Raw genomic sequence first — 12,520 nt, forward strand, 5'->3', positions numbered from 1 at the left:
CTTTTAGGCTCATAATTAAGAGTGATTGACCTCATATGAATAGCAAATCACTCTCATGTACTTTTCATCATCAATCTTGGATTCTGGCCTCTTTTTGAGAGCTCGACTTAGCCTTCTATAAACTCACTACTTGTGGAGATGTGATCTTCATGGTGCTATTTCTATTGGAGATTGGTTTCTATCTTGGTGTCTTTTTGGGATTGAAATAAGGTTATTTCATGGAAGAATTGTACATTTTAAAACATTTTTTTATTATTTTCATGTAATTAATTATTACTAGGGTTCTTTGTTCCATGTCTAAATGCATACTACTATTTATTGAAAATGTTGGTTGATTATTTCATGTTAAATATCTCTTCCTTGAAATCCATAGGGGGACCTCTTAGAGAGCTCCCCATATTTTAATTCTCCCCTCATGAAAAATATAGTTGGGATTTGTACAAATGAAAATAAGAGGTTTTCCCCCTTACTCGAAGCATCTACACATTATCTCTTGAATTAGCCCTTGACACTCCATCACCCAATTACGAATAGGCACTAAAATCCTTGGTGTTGGTCAAAAAATCTTGACAACATAAATATTTTCCCTCTCTTTTATTTTCTAATCCTTTCAAGGCAAGTTGCTAGGGTAAAATCCTTGGTGTTGGTCAAAAATATCTTGAAAACATAAATATTTTCCCTCTCTTTTATTTTCTAATCCTTTCAAGGCAAGTAGCTAGGGCAATTTTATAGGGCTGAATTGAATTAGGGCCTTTGTTGATGAATGTTGGAGGTGACTAACCTTGAATATAACCTTAGTGATCCATTTAACTCAAAATATAGCCTTTTGCATGGTTAAATTTACCCTAGACGAGTTGATGTCATCATTTTCTAAGTAATTTGTGCCCTGGAAAACCTTAACACTAGCTAGGGCTTCAACTTAGGGCTTAATTTGAGGGTTTTCTTTTGTCCTTTGTTGATCACATCTTTTGTAAATCCTTGTCTTTTATGCATGTATGCTTAGAAACACCTTTGTTGCTACACATCTTGAAACCCTAAGTCATGCTTGTCATCCCTAGGCTTGGTGTATGATACACATCTCCTTTAAAAGAAGAATTGTGCCTTTGTCCATTAAAGAGCATCTTCACCTACACCCTGTCTCTACATCACCTTGAGCCATATAATCTAGAATAACCTTTTGTTGGTCATTGATAGCCTCCCTTGTGGTGCAATTCCATGAAAGAGCAAGAGGAGGACTGCTGAGGTGACAATGGCAATCTCCCTCATTGTTGCAAAAAGGTCTAGCATATGCCTTGTGAGGTCTCTCACAAAGCCTGCTAGAATTTGAAGCAACAACTCCTATCGTATGTTCTCGAATCCCAGAACCATTGCAAGACCTGCTGGATTTTGAGGCAAAAACTCCTATCTTACATTCTCAAAGCCTAGAACCTGCACAGCTTTCAGTTGATTTCCCTGTTCACAAGGTATGATAACAAATCTATGTAATTAAAGGCAAAGCTCAACATAAAAATATAATGAAAGAGTTGAATATTTATTGTTAGTTGCTTTTCCTGCTTACATGGAGCTTCATTAGTTGTTTTTCCTGCTTACATGGATCTGATATAACCACCAATTACTTCACACAACTGGATAACGATTAAACTGATTACAGTCACATTTACATTTGCTTGGTTCCATTACACACTCCAGAAAAACTTGGAATATGGGATTATTTGAAATGAAAATGAGACACTAACTGAAATACCACGAGACTGACGCATCATAAGATACTGTGCTTTGTCCAGTTGATCTGATTATAGGAGGAGCTATTTGCAGTTTCTAGTTTGGCCCGACTAAGACCAACCAGAATGAAAATGCTAGAGAATGCTTGCACAACATGTGCTATGAATTGCCTCATTTGTCATACAGAAGTGACAAAACATTCAAGAGTGGCCTGAAAGTTTAGGATTTCCCCATTTTACATTGTCCAAGAAGCTGATCGAGTGAGGGACGGCTTCATCTTCTTGTCCTCTTCCAATGCTATCATACCTAAATGGGATGGATCTTCAAGCATCATCTTGGCTACAAGATATCCAGCAACTGACCAGGTTTGCCACTTTCGAGACTGCTTTCCAATATATCGTCCAAGCTTCCCATCATAATATTCGGGCCAGCCATCCTTAGATAGTCTGGTCTCAGCAAGTTCAATGGCCCTTCTGGCCATTTGCGGCCTTCCCGTTTTAATACAGGCTGCAGTGAATAGCCACAAAAGCACTGCAAAAAAATAAGGGTTTCAGCAACAAATTCTCCACGAGGGAACTTGGATAAAACTATCCAAAATAGCAGAGCTTTAATTCAAGAAATCTAAGAAATCCCAGCCACATAACCACTTAAAAGTAGAAAACCATTCATACATAACAAGTATAATCCCATGTCTTCTACGGTTATAAAAATCGTTCAACATAGGATCGGTTGCTGATTGCCATTTATAAACAAGCAAATAAATGGTGGATCCCTTTGTGTAGTACAATGGCTGAACATAAGTATAAGACAAAATCAAAAAATAAGGTTTAAACTTCGAAGGCTTTTGGAAGAAGAAACTTTAGCAATGACTTATAATATGTTATTTTTCTAAGGAAAAAAAATCACATTTGTATTTCAGTATAGAATAGAAAACACATGCTTCAGGTGCCTCGGGCAGCACTTTGCCAATAAACCGTGCATAACAGAATTATACCCAGACAAACATATATGAACTTCCATCTGGCCTAAAAAGTTAAACTACATATCATCACTATTTCCTTCCTACACAAGAAAAGAAATCAATTCTCCAGAGAGTTTAACAACTGACATAGTTACAGTCATCCATAAAACAGAAGAAACATAACAGTACCATGCAGCAAAGAAAGCAATGACTAATAACCTTGTTGAACAGGGACCTATTCCTGCCCTTATTACGAACATTCTGCATGATCTGGCATTTTGTCGACTTTGGTACTCATCGGAAACATCCTGGTCATACTTACCCCGTTCCTCTCCAATTTCACGGAATTTTCTGGACCATCCCACGTCCTTTGTTGGGGTACTCTTAAACTGCCCCCCTTTCTAAACCCTTTATGGTCATGTTTAAAAACAGAGAACCCCCCATTCATCCTAAAGCATAAAATCTACGAAAAAACATGACAAACACTGAACTATTTGTCATATTCTCTTATCATCTCACGGAAGCCTCTCACACTCAAGACACAATTTGTTGAAGTGGTCTCCCGCTGTGCACATTTTTGTGATCCTCCATTTGTTGCTGTAGTAGACGATTTAGCTTGGACATGGCCATCCAGGAGTTTGCCATGCAACCTGCAGGCTTGATGATCAAATTGAAACAAATGGCTTGGTGTTTTTGAGGAGCAGTTTCCAGGTTTCCAGGTTTTGATTGTTTATTACATTTTTGTTGGTTGAAACAGTGATTTTTGAAGTCATTGAAATTTGCCTTGTGGTCAGCAAAGACTACTTGAGGAAGATGTTTTCTTGTGATGAGTGGAACACATCTTTGATTTGAATTGGATCATTGTATTATTTATATTGAAGGTTTCAGAGTGGAAAAAGTGGACGAATTAGTTCACAGGACGATTTTTATCAACAGGTCCCAATTTGGCAAATTGGAATTTGAAACCTTTTGGAAGCAGTTTGAAGCATCCAATGGAATTTTTTGGGGGGCTAAAACTCTGTCGCTTAAATGATGCACCTTTTAGCACTATTCTACACACATATATCTTTCCAGTGATGCAAGAATCGCTTCAATCAAACTCTGTATACAGAAGTTATGCCACTTGGAAGTTGACCTCCCTGTTTTGACCACCATAATTCGAGAGGATGCCACATCAGCCCCCATTATTCATCGAAAATTGGCTAGCCAAATGATCATGATGAAGACGACTCTAGAAATGTCCATATTGTTACTCTAGTTAAAGGTGGAATGAGTCAAAGTTAACCACTAGTAGGCTATCGAACTGTGTTATAACCAAGCCACTGGGAGGAAAAGGGGTTCCATTCTATTCAAGTGCATTTTGTTCCACAGACGAGCAAAGTAGCTGAGAGTGGATAGGGAGAGAGAAAACAGAGAGGGTTTTTGCACTATAGTAGCCCACAAGCCAGCCATAAGCCTCACTTCTTTTTACTTGCTTCAATTTTCCATTCAAAGAAAGAAAATAGAGCAACCTCACCTTCTAGCTGGGTTTTCTCTTGAAAGGCTTTCCTAGGTTATATCCTTTTCCGATTTTGGTTTGTGATTTGTATTTCATTGTTCTCTATTTTCTGCATATTTTATATATTGCATGCATAAACAAAACATAATAATCAATGAATCAAAAATCAAAGGAAAAACTAACCCTCATAGTGTAGATTTCATATTGTAAGTACAATTTTAATTCCATCAGATCTGTTGTGACAAACTGTCTAGTGCAATATCCACCGCAGTTTACAGATCAATCTTAGTGGTGTAGAAAGATTGAAGTGAAATAAATGGTTGACCAAGAGCTGGACAATTCCTTTTGGATAAAAGTAGAAGAGATAATGCTATTTAGTGAGTCTCTTGTGAGAGTGTTGCAGATGGTGGATGATGATAATCCTACCATCGGTTTTGTTTATGAGGCCAAGGATTAAGCCAAAGAGAAAATAAATTCAACATATCAGGGTTAAAAGGTAGAACCTCCTTCCCCTATGGAGAACCAATGATGAAAGATGGAACAAACAACCCCATAGACCTTTCCTCTATGGAGAATCATTGATGAAATATGGAACAAACAACTCCATAGACCTTCACATGCAGCTGGCTATTTATCTAGATCCATGGTATGTAATTTCAATTTTCAAAGTTTGTAATTTTTGTTAATCATTAGAAAAGCTTTGCTAAACATTCAAAATCAATTACTAAATATTTTTTTTTAAAGTACCGTTACACTAAAGATTTTGAGGCAAATGGGGAGGTAAAAGAGAGATTGTATAGATGCATTGAGTGCATGGTCATAGATCCTAGGATTCAACATGAGATACATAGCAAGCTCTTGAATTTCAATGAGTACTGGTACCTTTGGCATGTATATGGCTATAAGAAGCAAAACAAAGGATCCATCGAATAAGAAATGTTAAAGTAGTCAAATTATATTACTCAGTGCAATAGTTGAGTCCAAGTTTCAAAGTTATTTGCTAATACTTATTTATCTTCAATCCATTTTTGCAGCCTACTAGTGGCAACAATTTGGGAGCCAATGCCCTGAATTACAAAATTTGCAATTTGGATATTGAGATAGCCATGTAGTGCTTCAAGGTGTGAGTGGAATTGGAGCGTTTTTTAACATATGCACACCAAGAAGAGGAACCATCTGGAGAAAAAATGGTTGAACAACATGGTTTATGTTAAATACAACCTTAAGATGAGGCGTAACCAATTGTTAAACAAAACCCCTATCAAGCAACATACTCTTGGGTAACTTTGATCCAACATAATGGGTTGTGGAGAGTCAAGCACCAACATTTGACAATGAAGACCTTTCTTGGATGGACTTAGACCCACCTCCATAGGGAGAGATATCACAACCTTCAGGACCAAGGGAATCAAGCCAGAATCCCACTATAGACTTAGAAGTTACTCATTTTAAGAACGAGGAAGATGATGATGTTGATGATATCCATTAACACTAGTAGTTGTAGTATTGTAGTACCATACTTATTTTTGGATTATAGAGGCCATTCAGAGCATGTTTCTTGATGTATTTTGGTTTAGTGATGTATTATTGCACTAAGTGCCATTTTGGTTATATGCATTCTTGCTATATATGAAAAATTTTGCATATTTGTGTATAAATGGTTTGGATTCATATGGATGCACATGAATATATATGTTTTTCTTTAAATTTGAATATTTTATGTATTTTTTGGTTGACTAGTTTTTTCATCATTTTTTTACCGATTTCAGCACTGTTCTGACCAGTTCTCAGTTCGGGGGGTCTAAAAGTTAGGTGAATGGTTCAATTATGATAAAATTACTCCCATGGAATTCCAATGTCGGGAGCTTATAGAGATTCCCAATCCAACCTTTCAATGAGTGCCTTTGTAACAAAGAAATATTAATAGGCTAGGAGCTTATGGCCCTGTTTTAGTGCCCATTCTTAAAAAAAAGCCCCTAATTCTCTCTATAAAATCCATCCCATGCCCTCTTTTATTCTTCCTACAATCTGGATTTGTGTTTTGAGAGTGCCTTTTGAGCATCTTGTAGAGTGTCCCAAAGCAACTTGGGATCCATGGAGTTGAGAAGTGCCATTGTGCAGCAAAAGAGCAAATAATTTTCTATGGAGTATTTGAGATTTGAACAGGCCAACAATATTTTCCATGTTCATCTTGAAATTTATGTGGGTCTAATTGAAGCTTTTTTTCGAAATAGAAAATTCATAATTTCAAAGGAGAAATTACATGTTGTAGATGCCCGAAGGCATATGCTGAAACTGTGGCACTCATCCACTGTCAAAAAACTAGTAACAGAAAAAACCCAGAGGGTATACAAGTACTGGTACTATGACCATCAAAATAGTGTTCAGAAAGTATCTCCTGTACATAGAAGATGTCCATATTTACAAGCATTATACTGTTATATACATAGCATAAGTCAAAAAGAGTTCATATTCATAAGACTGTGAAATTAGAGGCTGTTGCCTCCCTGTATTGCCCCATCGATATAAGGCCTATGAAAATACTGGTATGTCCCTACTGGTGTAAATTCAACGATCATCCACTCTCCTAGAGGACGATGCGTCGCTTCTTTCGATAACCGGTCAGCAGTTTCATTTCTTTCCCTGTAGATGTGAGAAACAGATATCTGGTCAAAGAATGTTTTGAAAAAAACAATTTCTTCCAAAATATTCTTCAATGAGTATGCAGAACAAACAGCAGTGTTGTTAAACCAATCAGTCACATTCTTTGAATCGCCAAATATTTGCAAATTTCGGCAGTTTTTCTTAATGGCAAAGTATAAAAGATGTCGAAGTGATATCAATTCAGCATGGTTATTTGTTCCCGGTCCCAGTCCCATACTAATCTGAAAGTAATGAGTTTCAGATAGGTGGAAAAGAATGCCACCCCCACAGCCATGCTGTTGGGCAGCCCCATCGAAATAGGCCCACGGAATTGTTTTATTAATCTGTTCCTGCCGGATGATCCTAGGTCTCCCATTGTTGTTGTCATTTGGAAGTTCATCATATGCCGCACAGATAAGAGGATGGAGAAGGTTCCAGTTAACCAGTCTATCCTCAAAAATGATGGTATTCCTCTTGATCCATATATGCCAAGAAACAAGAAGTGGGAGGTTCCTAGGTTTGTCCGCTGCCAAGGTACTCCACCAAAGCTCCCAGGCTGAGCTGATATCCGCCCCCTGCCAATTTATGTTCAAATTAAGTGTTTGAATGACCTGTGACCAGATGCACCTGGTAGTAGGACAAGAAAGGAAGAGATGATGGGTCAATTCTTCTTCTTGAAGGCACAACACACACCGGGTAGGACCCAAGAAAGCCCTTTTTTTTAGATACGATCCAGTGGGGATCTTGTTTTCCAATATGTTCCACATCAACAATCTGGTACGTGGAGGAGCTTTTAATTTCCATAATGTATCCCACCAGCTTTTTAAGACCTCAGGTTTTCTATCTGCGATGATTTTATCATAGCCCTGTTTCAGTGTGTATTGTCCCGTTTTTTAGAGTGCCCATATAATTTCATCCTCTGCATTCCTTAATCTGACATGTGTTTCTGTAAGTGCCTGTATGTAGCTTTGCCAAGATCTACTCCATTCATTTGGGATATGCCAGTGCTGTTCAGTCAACCAAGCTTGCGAATAAAAAGTAGTATTCTGCTGGTCCCCAATCTGTCCAAGAAACTTTATACCTCTGCTATTAAGATGATGTACCAATCCATCTGGTAATATATGGGAGTTTCCACAGCCCGGCCATGGGTCGATACCAATACGGACAGATGCACCATTCCCAATTTTCCATAGCAAACCTTCTTTGATAATGGGCATAGAATTGAGTATGGCCCTCCATATCACCGAGATACCCTTCCTGTTCCAAGATGGGTTTCTGATCTAGTCAGTGATGGTCGACGGCCATATGTATTTATGATGTATAACCTCCGCCCAAAGGCTATTTTGTTTCAGAAGGAGCCAACCCTGTTTGGCAGCCAAGGCTTGTGCAAAGGCCGGGAGTAATTTAAGTCCCCATCCTCCCCACTTCTTTGGAGTAGCAATTTTGGTCCATTTTACCCAGGCAAAAGTCTTTCCCTCCTTCTTGCCATTCCAGAGGAATTTGCAGCAAATTTGTTGAATTCTATGGAGGATCCCTCTCGGTATCCAGGCAAGTGACATCCAGTATACCGGGGTGGCTTCGAGGACAGATTTTATGAGGATAAGTCTGCCAGCTCTAGAAAGGAACCTATGACACCAACAGCTGATTCTCTTTTCCACTTTTGTGATGAGCCAGGTCCAATTGGCAATCTTGTACCCATCTGGTTTAAGTCTAAAGCCCAGGTATTTGAGTCCCCCCATCAGATCGATTTCTTGAAAGGAAAACTTTTGAATAGCTAGCTGAGATTCCTGTAGTGTGCAATCTGATAGGGAGATGGTAGATTTTTCTCTGTTTATCTCCATTCCCGTTGCTCTGCAGAATAGGTTCAGAATCTCATTCAGCGTGGTAGTGTCCCAGACACTCCCATTCAAGAATATCAGGATGTCATCTACAAATAGTAGATGTGTCAGATAGAAATGCTCCATGATTTTTAGACCACTGAATCTCCCGCTTCTTTTTTCTGACGCTATAAGTCTGCTCAGTCCTTCCATGACTAAAAGGAAAAGAAGTGGTGATAGAGGGCATCCTTGCCTTATGCCTCTATCTATATTGAAGGATGAAGTGGCCGATCCATTTACAAGAATAGCAAAAGAAACAGTAGAGATGCAACCCATGATCCAGGAGGTGAGGGTGGGGGGAAGCCCAAATGAATGAGGATCATTTTAAGATAAAGCCAATTCACTTTGTCAAAAGCCTTTGACAAATCAATTTTTAGAGAGATGCCCTTAAGGTTTTTGTGTTTTATGGAGTGTAAGGCTTCCTGGGCCGTACCAATGGCATCCTGAATATGTCGATGGTGGAGAAAAGCAAATTGCTCCTAGGAAATATGATTGGAGAGGATGGGCTTAATGCGATTTGCAATAATTTTAGAAATGATTTTGTATAGGCAGTTGCAGAGGGATATAGGCCTGAAGTCATTGAAGGAAGCAGGAGAATCAGTCTTGGGAATCAAGGCTATGAAGGTGAAGTTCATGGGAGGATGAATATGACCTTTGATTCTACTTTCTTCGATGACTGCCAACAGATCCTTCCCCAACAGCTCCAGGAAAGCCAAGTAGAACTCCACTGGCCAACCGTCCGGCCCCGGACTCTTATCTTTTTTGAACCACTTTAGAGTTCCTTCCAGTTCCTCCATGGTGACTGGTTGGATCAAATCCTCAACTGCATCAGGTTCCACGAACCTTGGAAAATTCCCTGCCAAGTTAATGATATCCGGGAGATTGATGTCTGACGGAGCTGTAAATTGTCTTTTAAAATGTGTAATTCCCAATCTGGCTAATTGCTGGTGTGTAGAGGCCCATCCATCAGGATCACTAGGCAACTGCCAGATAGTATTAGTGGCCTTTCTACCATTTGCGAAGTTGTGGAAGAACTTTGTATTGCCATCTCCCGCTTGCAGCCAGATGGCCCTGCTTTTCAACCTCCACTGTTCTTCTTTGTCAAGTAGCAGCTTAATTTTTTGTTTCTCCAGATTGTTCAATTGTACTTTAGTATCCTCCGATAAGAATCCAAGCCCCTGTTCATCCGTTAGCTGTGCAATCTGTAATTCAATATCAATGAGATGTTGTTCATCTCTCATTTTCTTCCTCTTTGACCATTCCTCGGTCCTAATCCTGAGAGTTTTGAGTCTCTCACAGAAATCCGCCGCCATCCTCTGTTCCCTCAGCAGAGGTTGTGATCTCCAGAATTCAGTCACAAGGTTGATGAATTCCGGTTCTTGTAGGTAGCCCGTAAAGAATTTGAAGGGAGGACGAGGCTTCTTGGTTGGTCCAGTAATTTGAAGAAGAATGGGAAGATGATCTGATAAACCTCCAGTGCCTACCCATTGTCTGTACAGGGGTAGGTTACGGAGAAGATCTTCATGGATCAGGAATCGGTCCAATCTCCGACCCAAAGCAGCATCCCCCATTCGCCTGTTATGCCAAGTTGGGACTTTCTTATTCATGGGAACATCAACTAGCTTGTAGGTGTCCAGTAATGTACTCATCTGCTCCGAGATAGGATCCATTTGTGCATGATGACCCCAGGATTCCTCCATGCCCAAGGAAAAGTTTAAATCCCCTCCAATAATGGTGGAATTTGTGACAAGATTATGTTCCAAAAAATTGAGCCAAAATGCCATTTTGTTCTGGTTAGGTGCATATATGTTGATCACTTTTAACATAAGTCCGAGTTCCCCCACGAAAATGTCCATTCCTATGAATCCCCACCCACCCCAGGCTGAGATGATCTTGACAGCTTTGGGGTTAATACCAATTGCTAGGCCACCCGATTTGCCATTTGCATCCAAACCCTGAAAGACCCAACCCGGCAGAATAGATTGGAGGGTTCTTGTAATGTTGTCCGAAGAGCCAAGAGTTTCCTGTAGGAAGAGGATGTCACATTTGGTATCCTGTGCCAGCCGCTTGAGAGCCAATCTCTTTTTGGGGTTGGCTAGTCCCCTGCAATTGTAGGAGAGCCAAATCATGGGGAAACAGGGACAGAGGGCTCAATTGCTCTAAGCGCCCTTTCAATGGTGCACTGTCAGCCCCTGGCAACATCCGCCACCGCCGACTTGATGGCTGATTTAATCTTGGATGGACGGCCTCTGGCAGGTTTATGTTTTTTGGACCGTCCAGGGGAAAGTCCCAACCCCAAAAGTTTTGGTCGTATCCGAGATCGAAGGTTGTAGGGATGGGATCCCGTCCCTGATAGGGAGGAGGTACGAGCATGGGGAGTGGAAAGCTCCCTGAGGGAGGTGGGAGTAGTGGAGAAAGTGGGGGGGGGGGCAATGGAGCAAGGAATGGAGGGGATAGAGCCCAGAGCGGTGGGGGGAGGATGCAGAGATGAATGCAGAGCTGAAAACATAACATCTGAAAAAAGTGCAGAGGTTATGGGAAAAGACTCATTACCTGGGAGAGAAGATGCTTCCACTGTTGACTTGGAGCGAGTCCGAGGAGGTGAGGTCGCTGCTTTTCGCCTAATTTTTGTCTTCTTTGAAGCTCCTACCTCCGCCTCCGAAGGGACCTCTCCTTGTTCCATATCTCCCTCTCCTTGTTTCATATCTCCCTTGTTCTGCTCTACCGAAGGCTGATGTTTCGTCCCCTTCGAATTTTCCGAAGTCACCGCAGAGAGTAATGGACAATCCTTGTATAAATGGCCCACTTTATGGCACCGCCTACAACGAAATGGGACACCTTCATAGTCCAGTAGTTGTTTGCGCGAGAAATGCCTTCGGTGTAAAGTGATTTTCTCTTCCAGCCCTGCCCTGGTGTCAAGATGTACTAAAATCCTTGCCATAGTCATAATGCCTGTTCTTTCGTAGGACTGATCGTGCTCAAGATAGGTTCCCAGCGCATCTCCAATACGCTTGAACACCTGTGGGGTCCAAAATTGCATGGGTAAACCAGGCAGTCTCACCCAAATAGGCCCAGCTCCAAGCTGTTCACGCTCTGGATCAAAAAGGGGGTCCCAACGCTTCAATAGGACTGGCGCTAGCTCAATATGCCAGAATTGCGACAATATCCATTGCGTGTACTCCGCTCTATGAAAGTGAAGAGCGAACCAACCTCTGGCTAAGACCCTTATATCAGGAAGTTCCTTCAGGAGGGAACCCCAAATCTCCTCCGTCCATTGTCGCAATCTTTCCACAGTATAGGTCCGACCTCGAACACGACCAACCAGTACTTTCCTCGCTGTCTCCATTGCATCCGCCATTTGAACGTCTTCACCAAAAGTCAGGTTAATATCTGAGTCTATGGCTCTAAGGCACCGGCCCTTTTTCTGTTTATCCGAGCGCCGGCCCGTTGGGTACTCTTTTAGTAGATTTCAACACAAGTCCGAGGTGCTATGCTGGGCCGATTTTGCAGGGCGAGCAGACAGTAAAGGAGAGCTGAAACAACCCGAACGTATAGGGGAATGTGGGTTTAAACTGCCGAAGCCAGGGTGAATGAAGGATCGAGCAGGGCGCTGAAGATTCGAGGGGCCAGCCGGGGCCAAGGAGATGGAGGGGGGGTTCAAGGGCTGGGAGACCTGCGAGGGGTTTGGAGAGGGATGCGGCGAGGGGTATGGCAAGGGAGAGTCGAAAGAGGGGGAAGTCTGCATGCAGGAGCCAAGTAGATGCAGCATGGCCGGCGAGGAGGGGGGACAATCCAAAACCGGTAAATCCTCAACATTGA

The 12,520-nt window shown here is 41.2% G+C and overlaps 1 protein-coding gene across 2 annotated transcripts in view; it reads right to left on the reverse strand.

The window, feature by feature from the left end:
- Positions 1 to 1,630: 1,630 nt before the first annotated feature.
- Positions 1,631 to 12,520, reverse strand: part of LOC149227979 (putative alkaline/neutral invertase F) — a 53,909-nt gene continuing 43,019 nt past the window's right edge. For both annotated transcript variants that reach the window (XM_089378018.1, XM_089378017.1), the window contains one exon: positions 1,631 to 2,253. In XM_089378018.1, the coding sequence (XP_089234144.1) occupies positions 1,958 to 2,253 (296 nt within the window). In that variant the 3' untranslated portion in view covers positions 1,631 to 1,957. The remainder of the gene's footprint in view (positions 2,254 to 12,520) is intronic.

The sequence above is a fragment of the Pinus tabuliformis genome, chromosome J, assembly GCF_031772625.1.
Source record: "Pinus tabuliformis cultivar Carrire ecotype Pingquan chromosome J, CPIR1, whole genome shotgun sequence".
NCBI lineage: Eukaryota > Viridiplantae > Streptophyta > Pinopsida > Pinales > Pinaceae > Pinus > Pinus tabuliformis.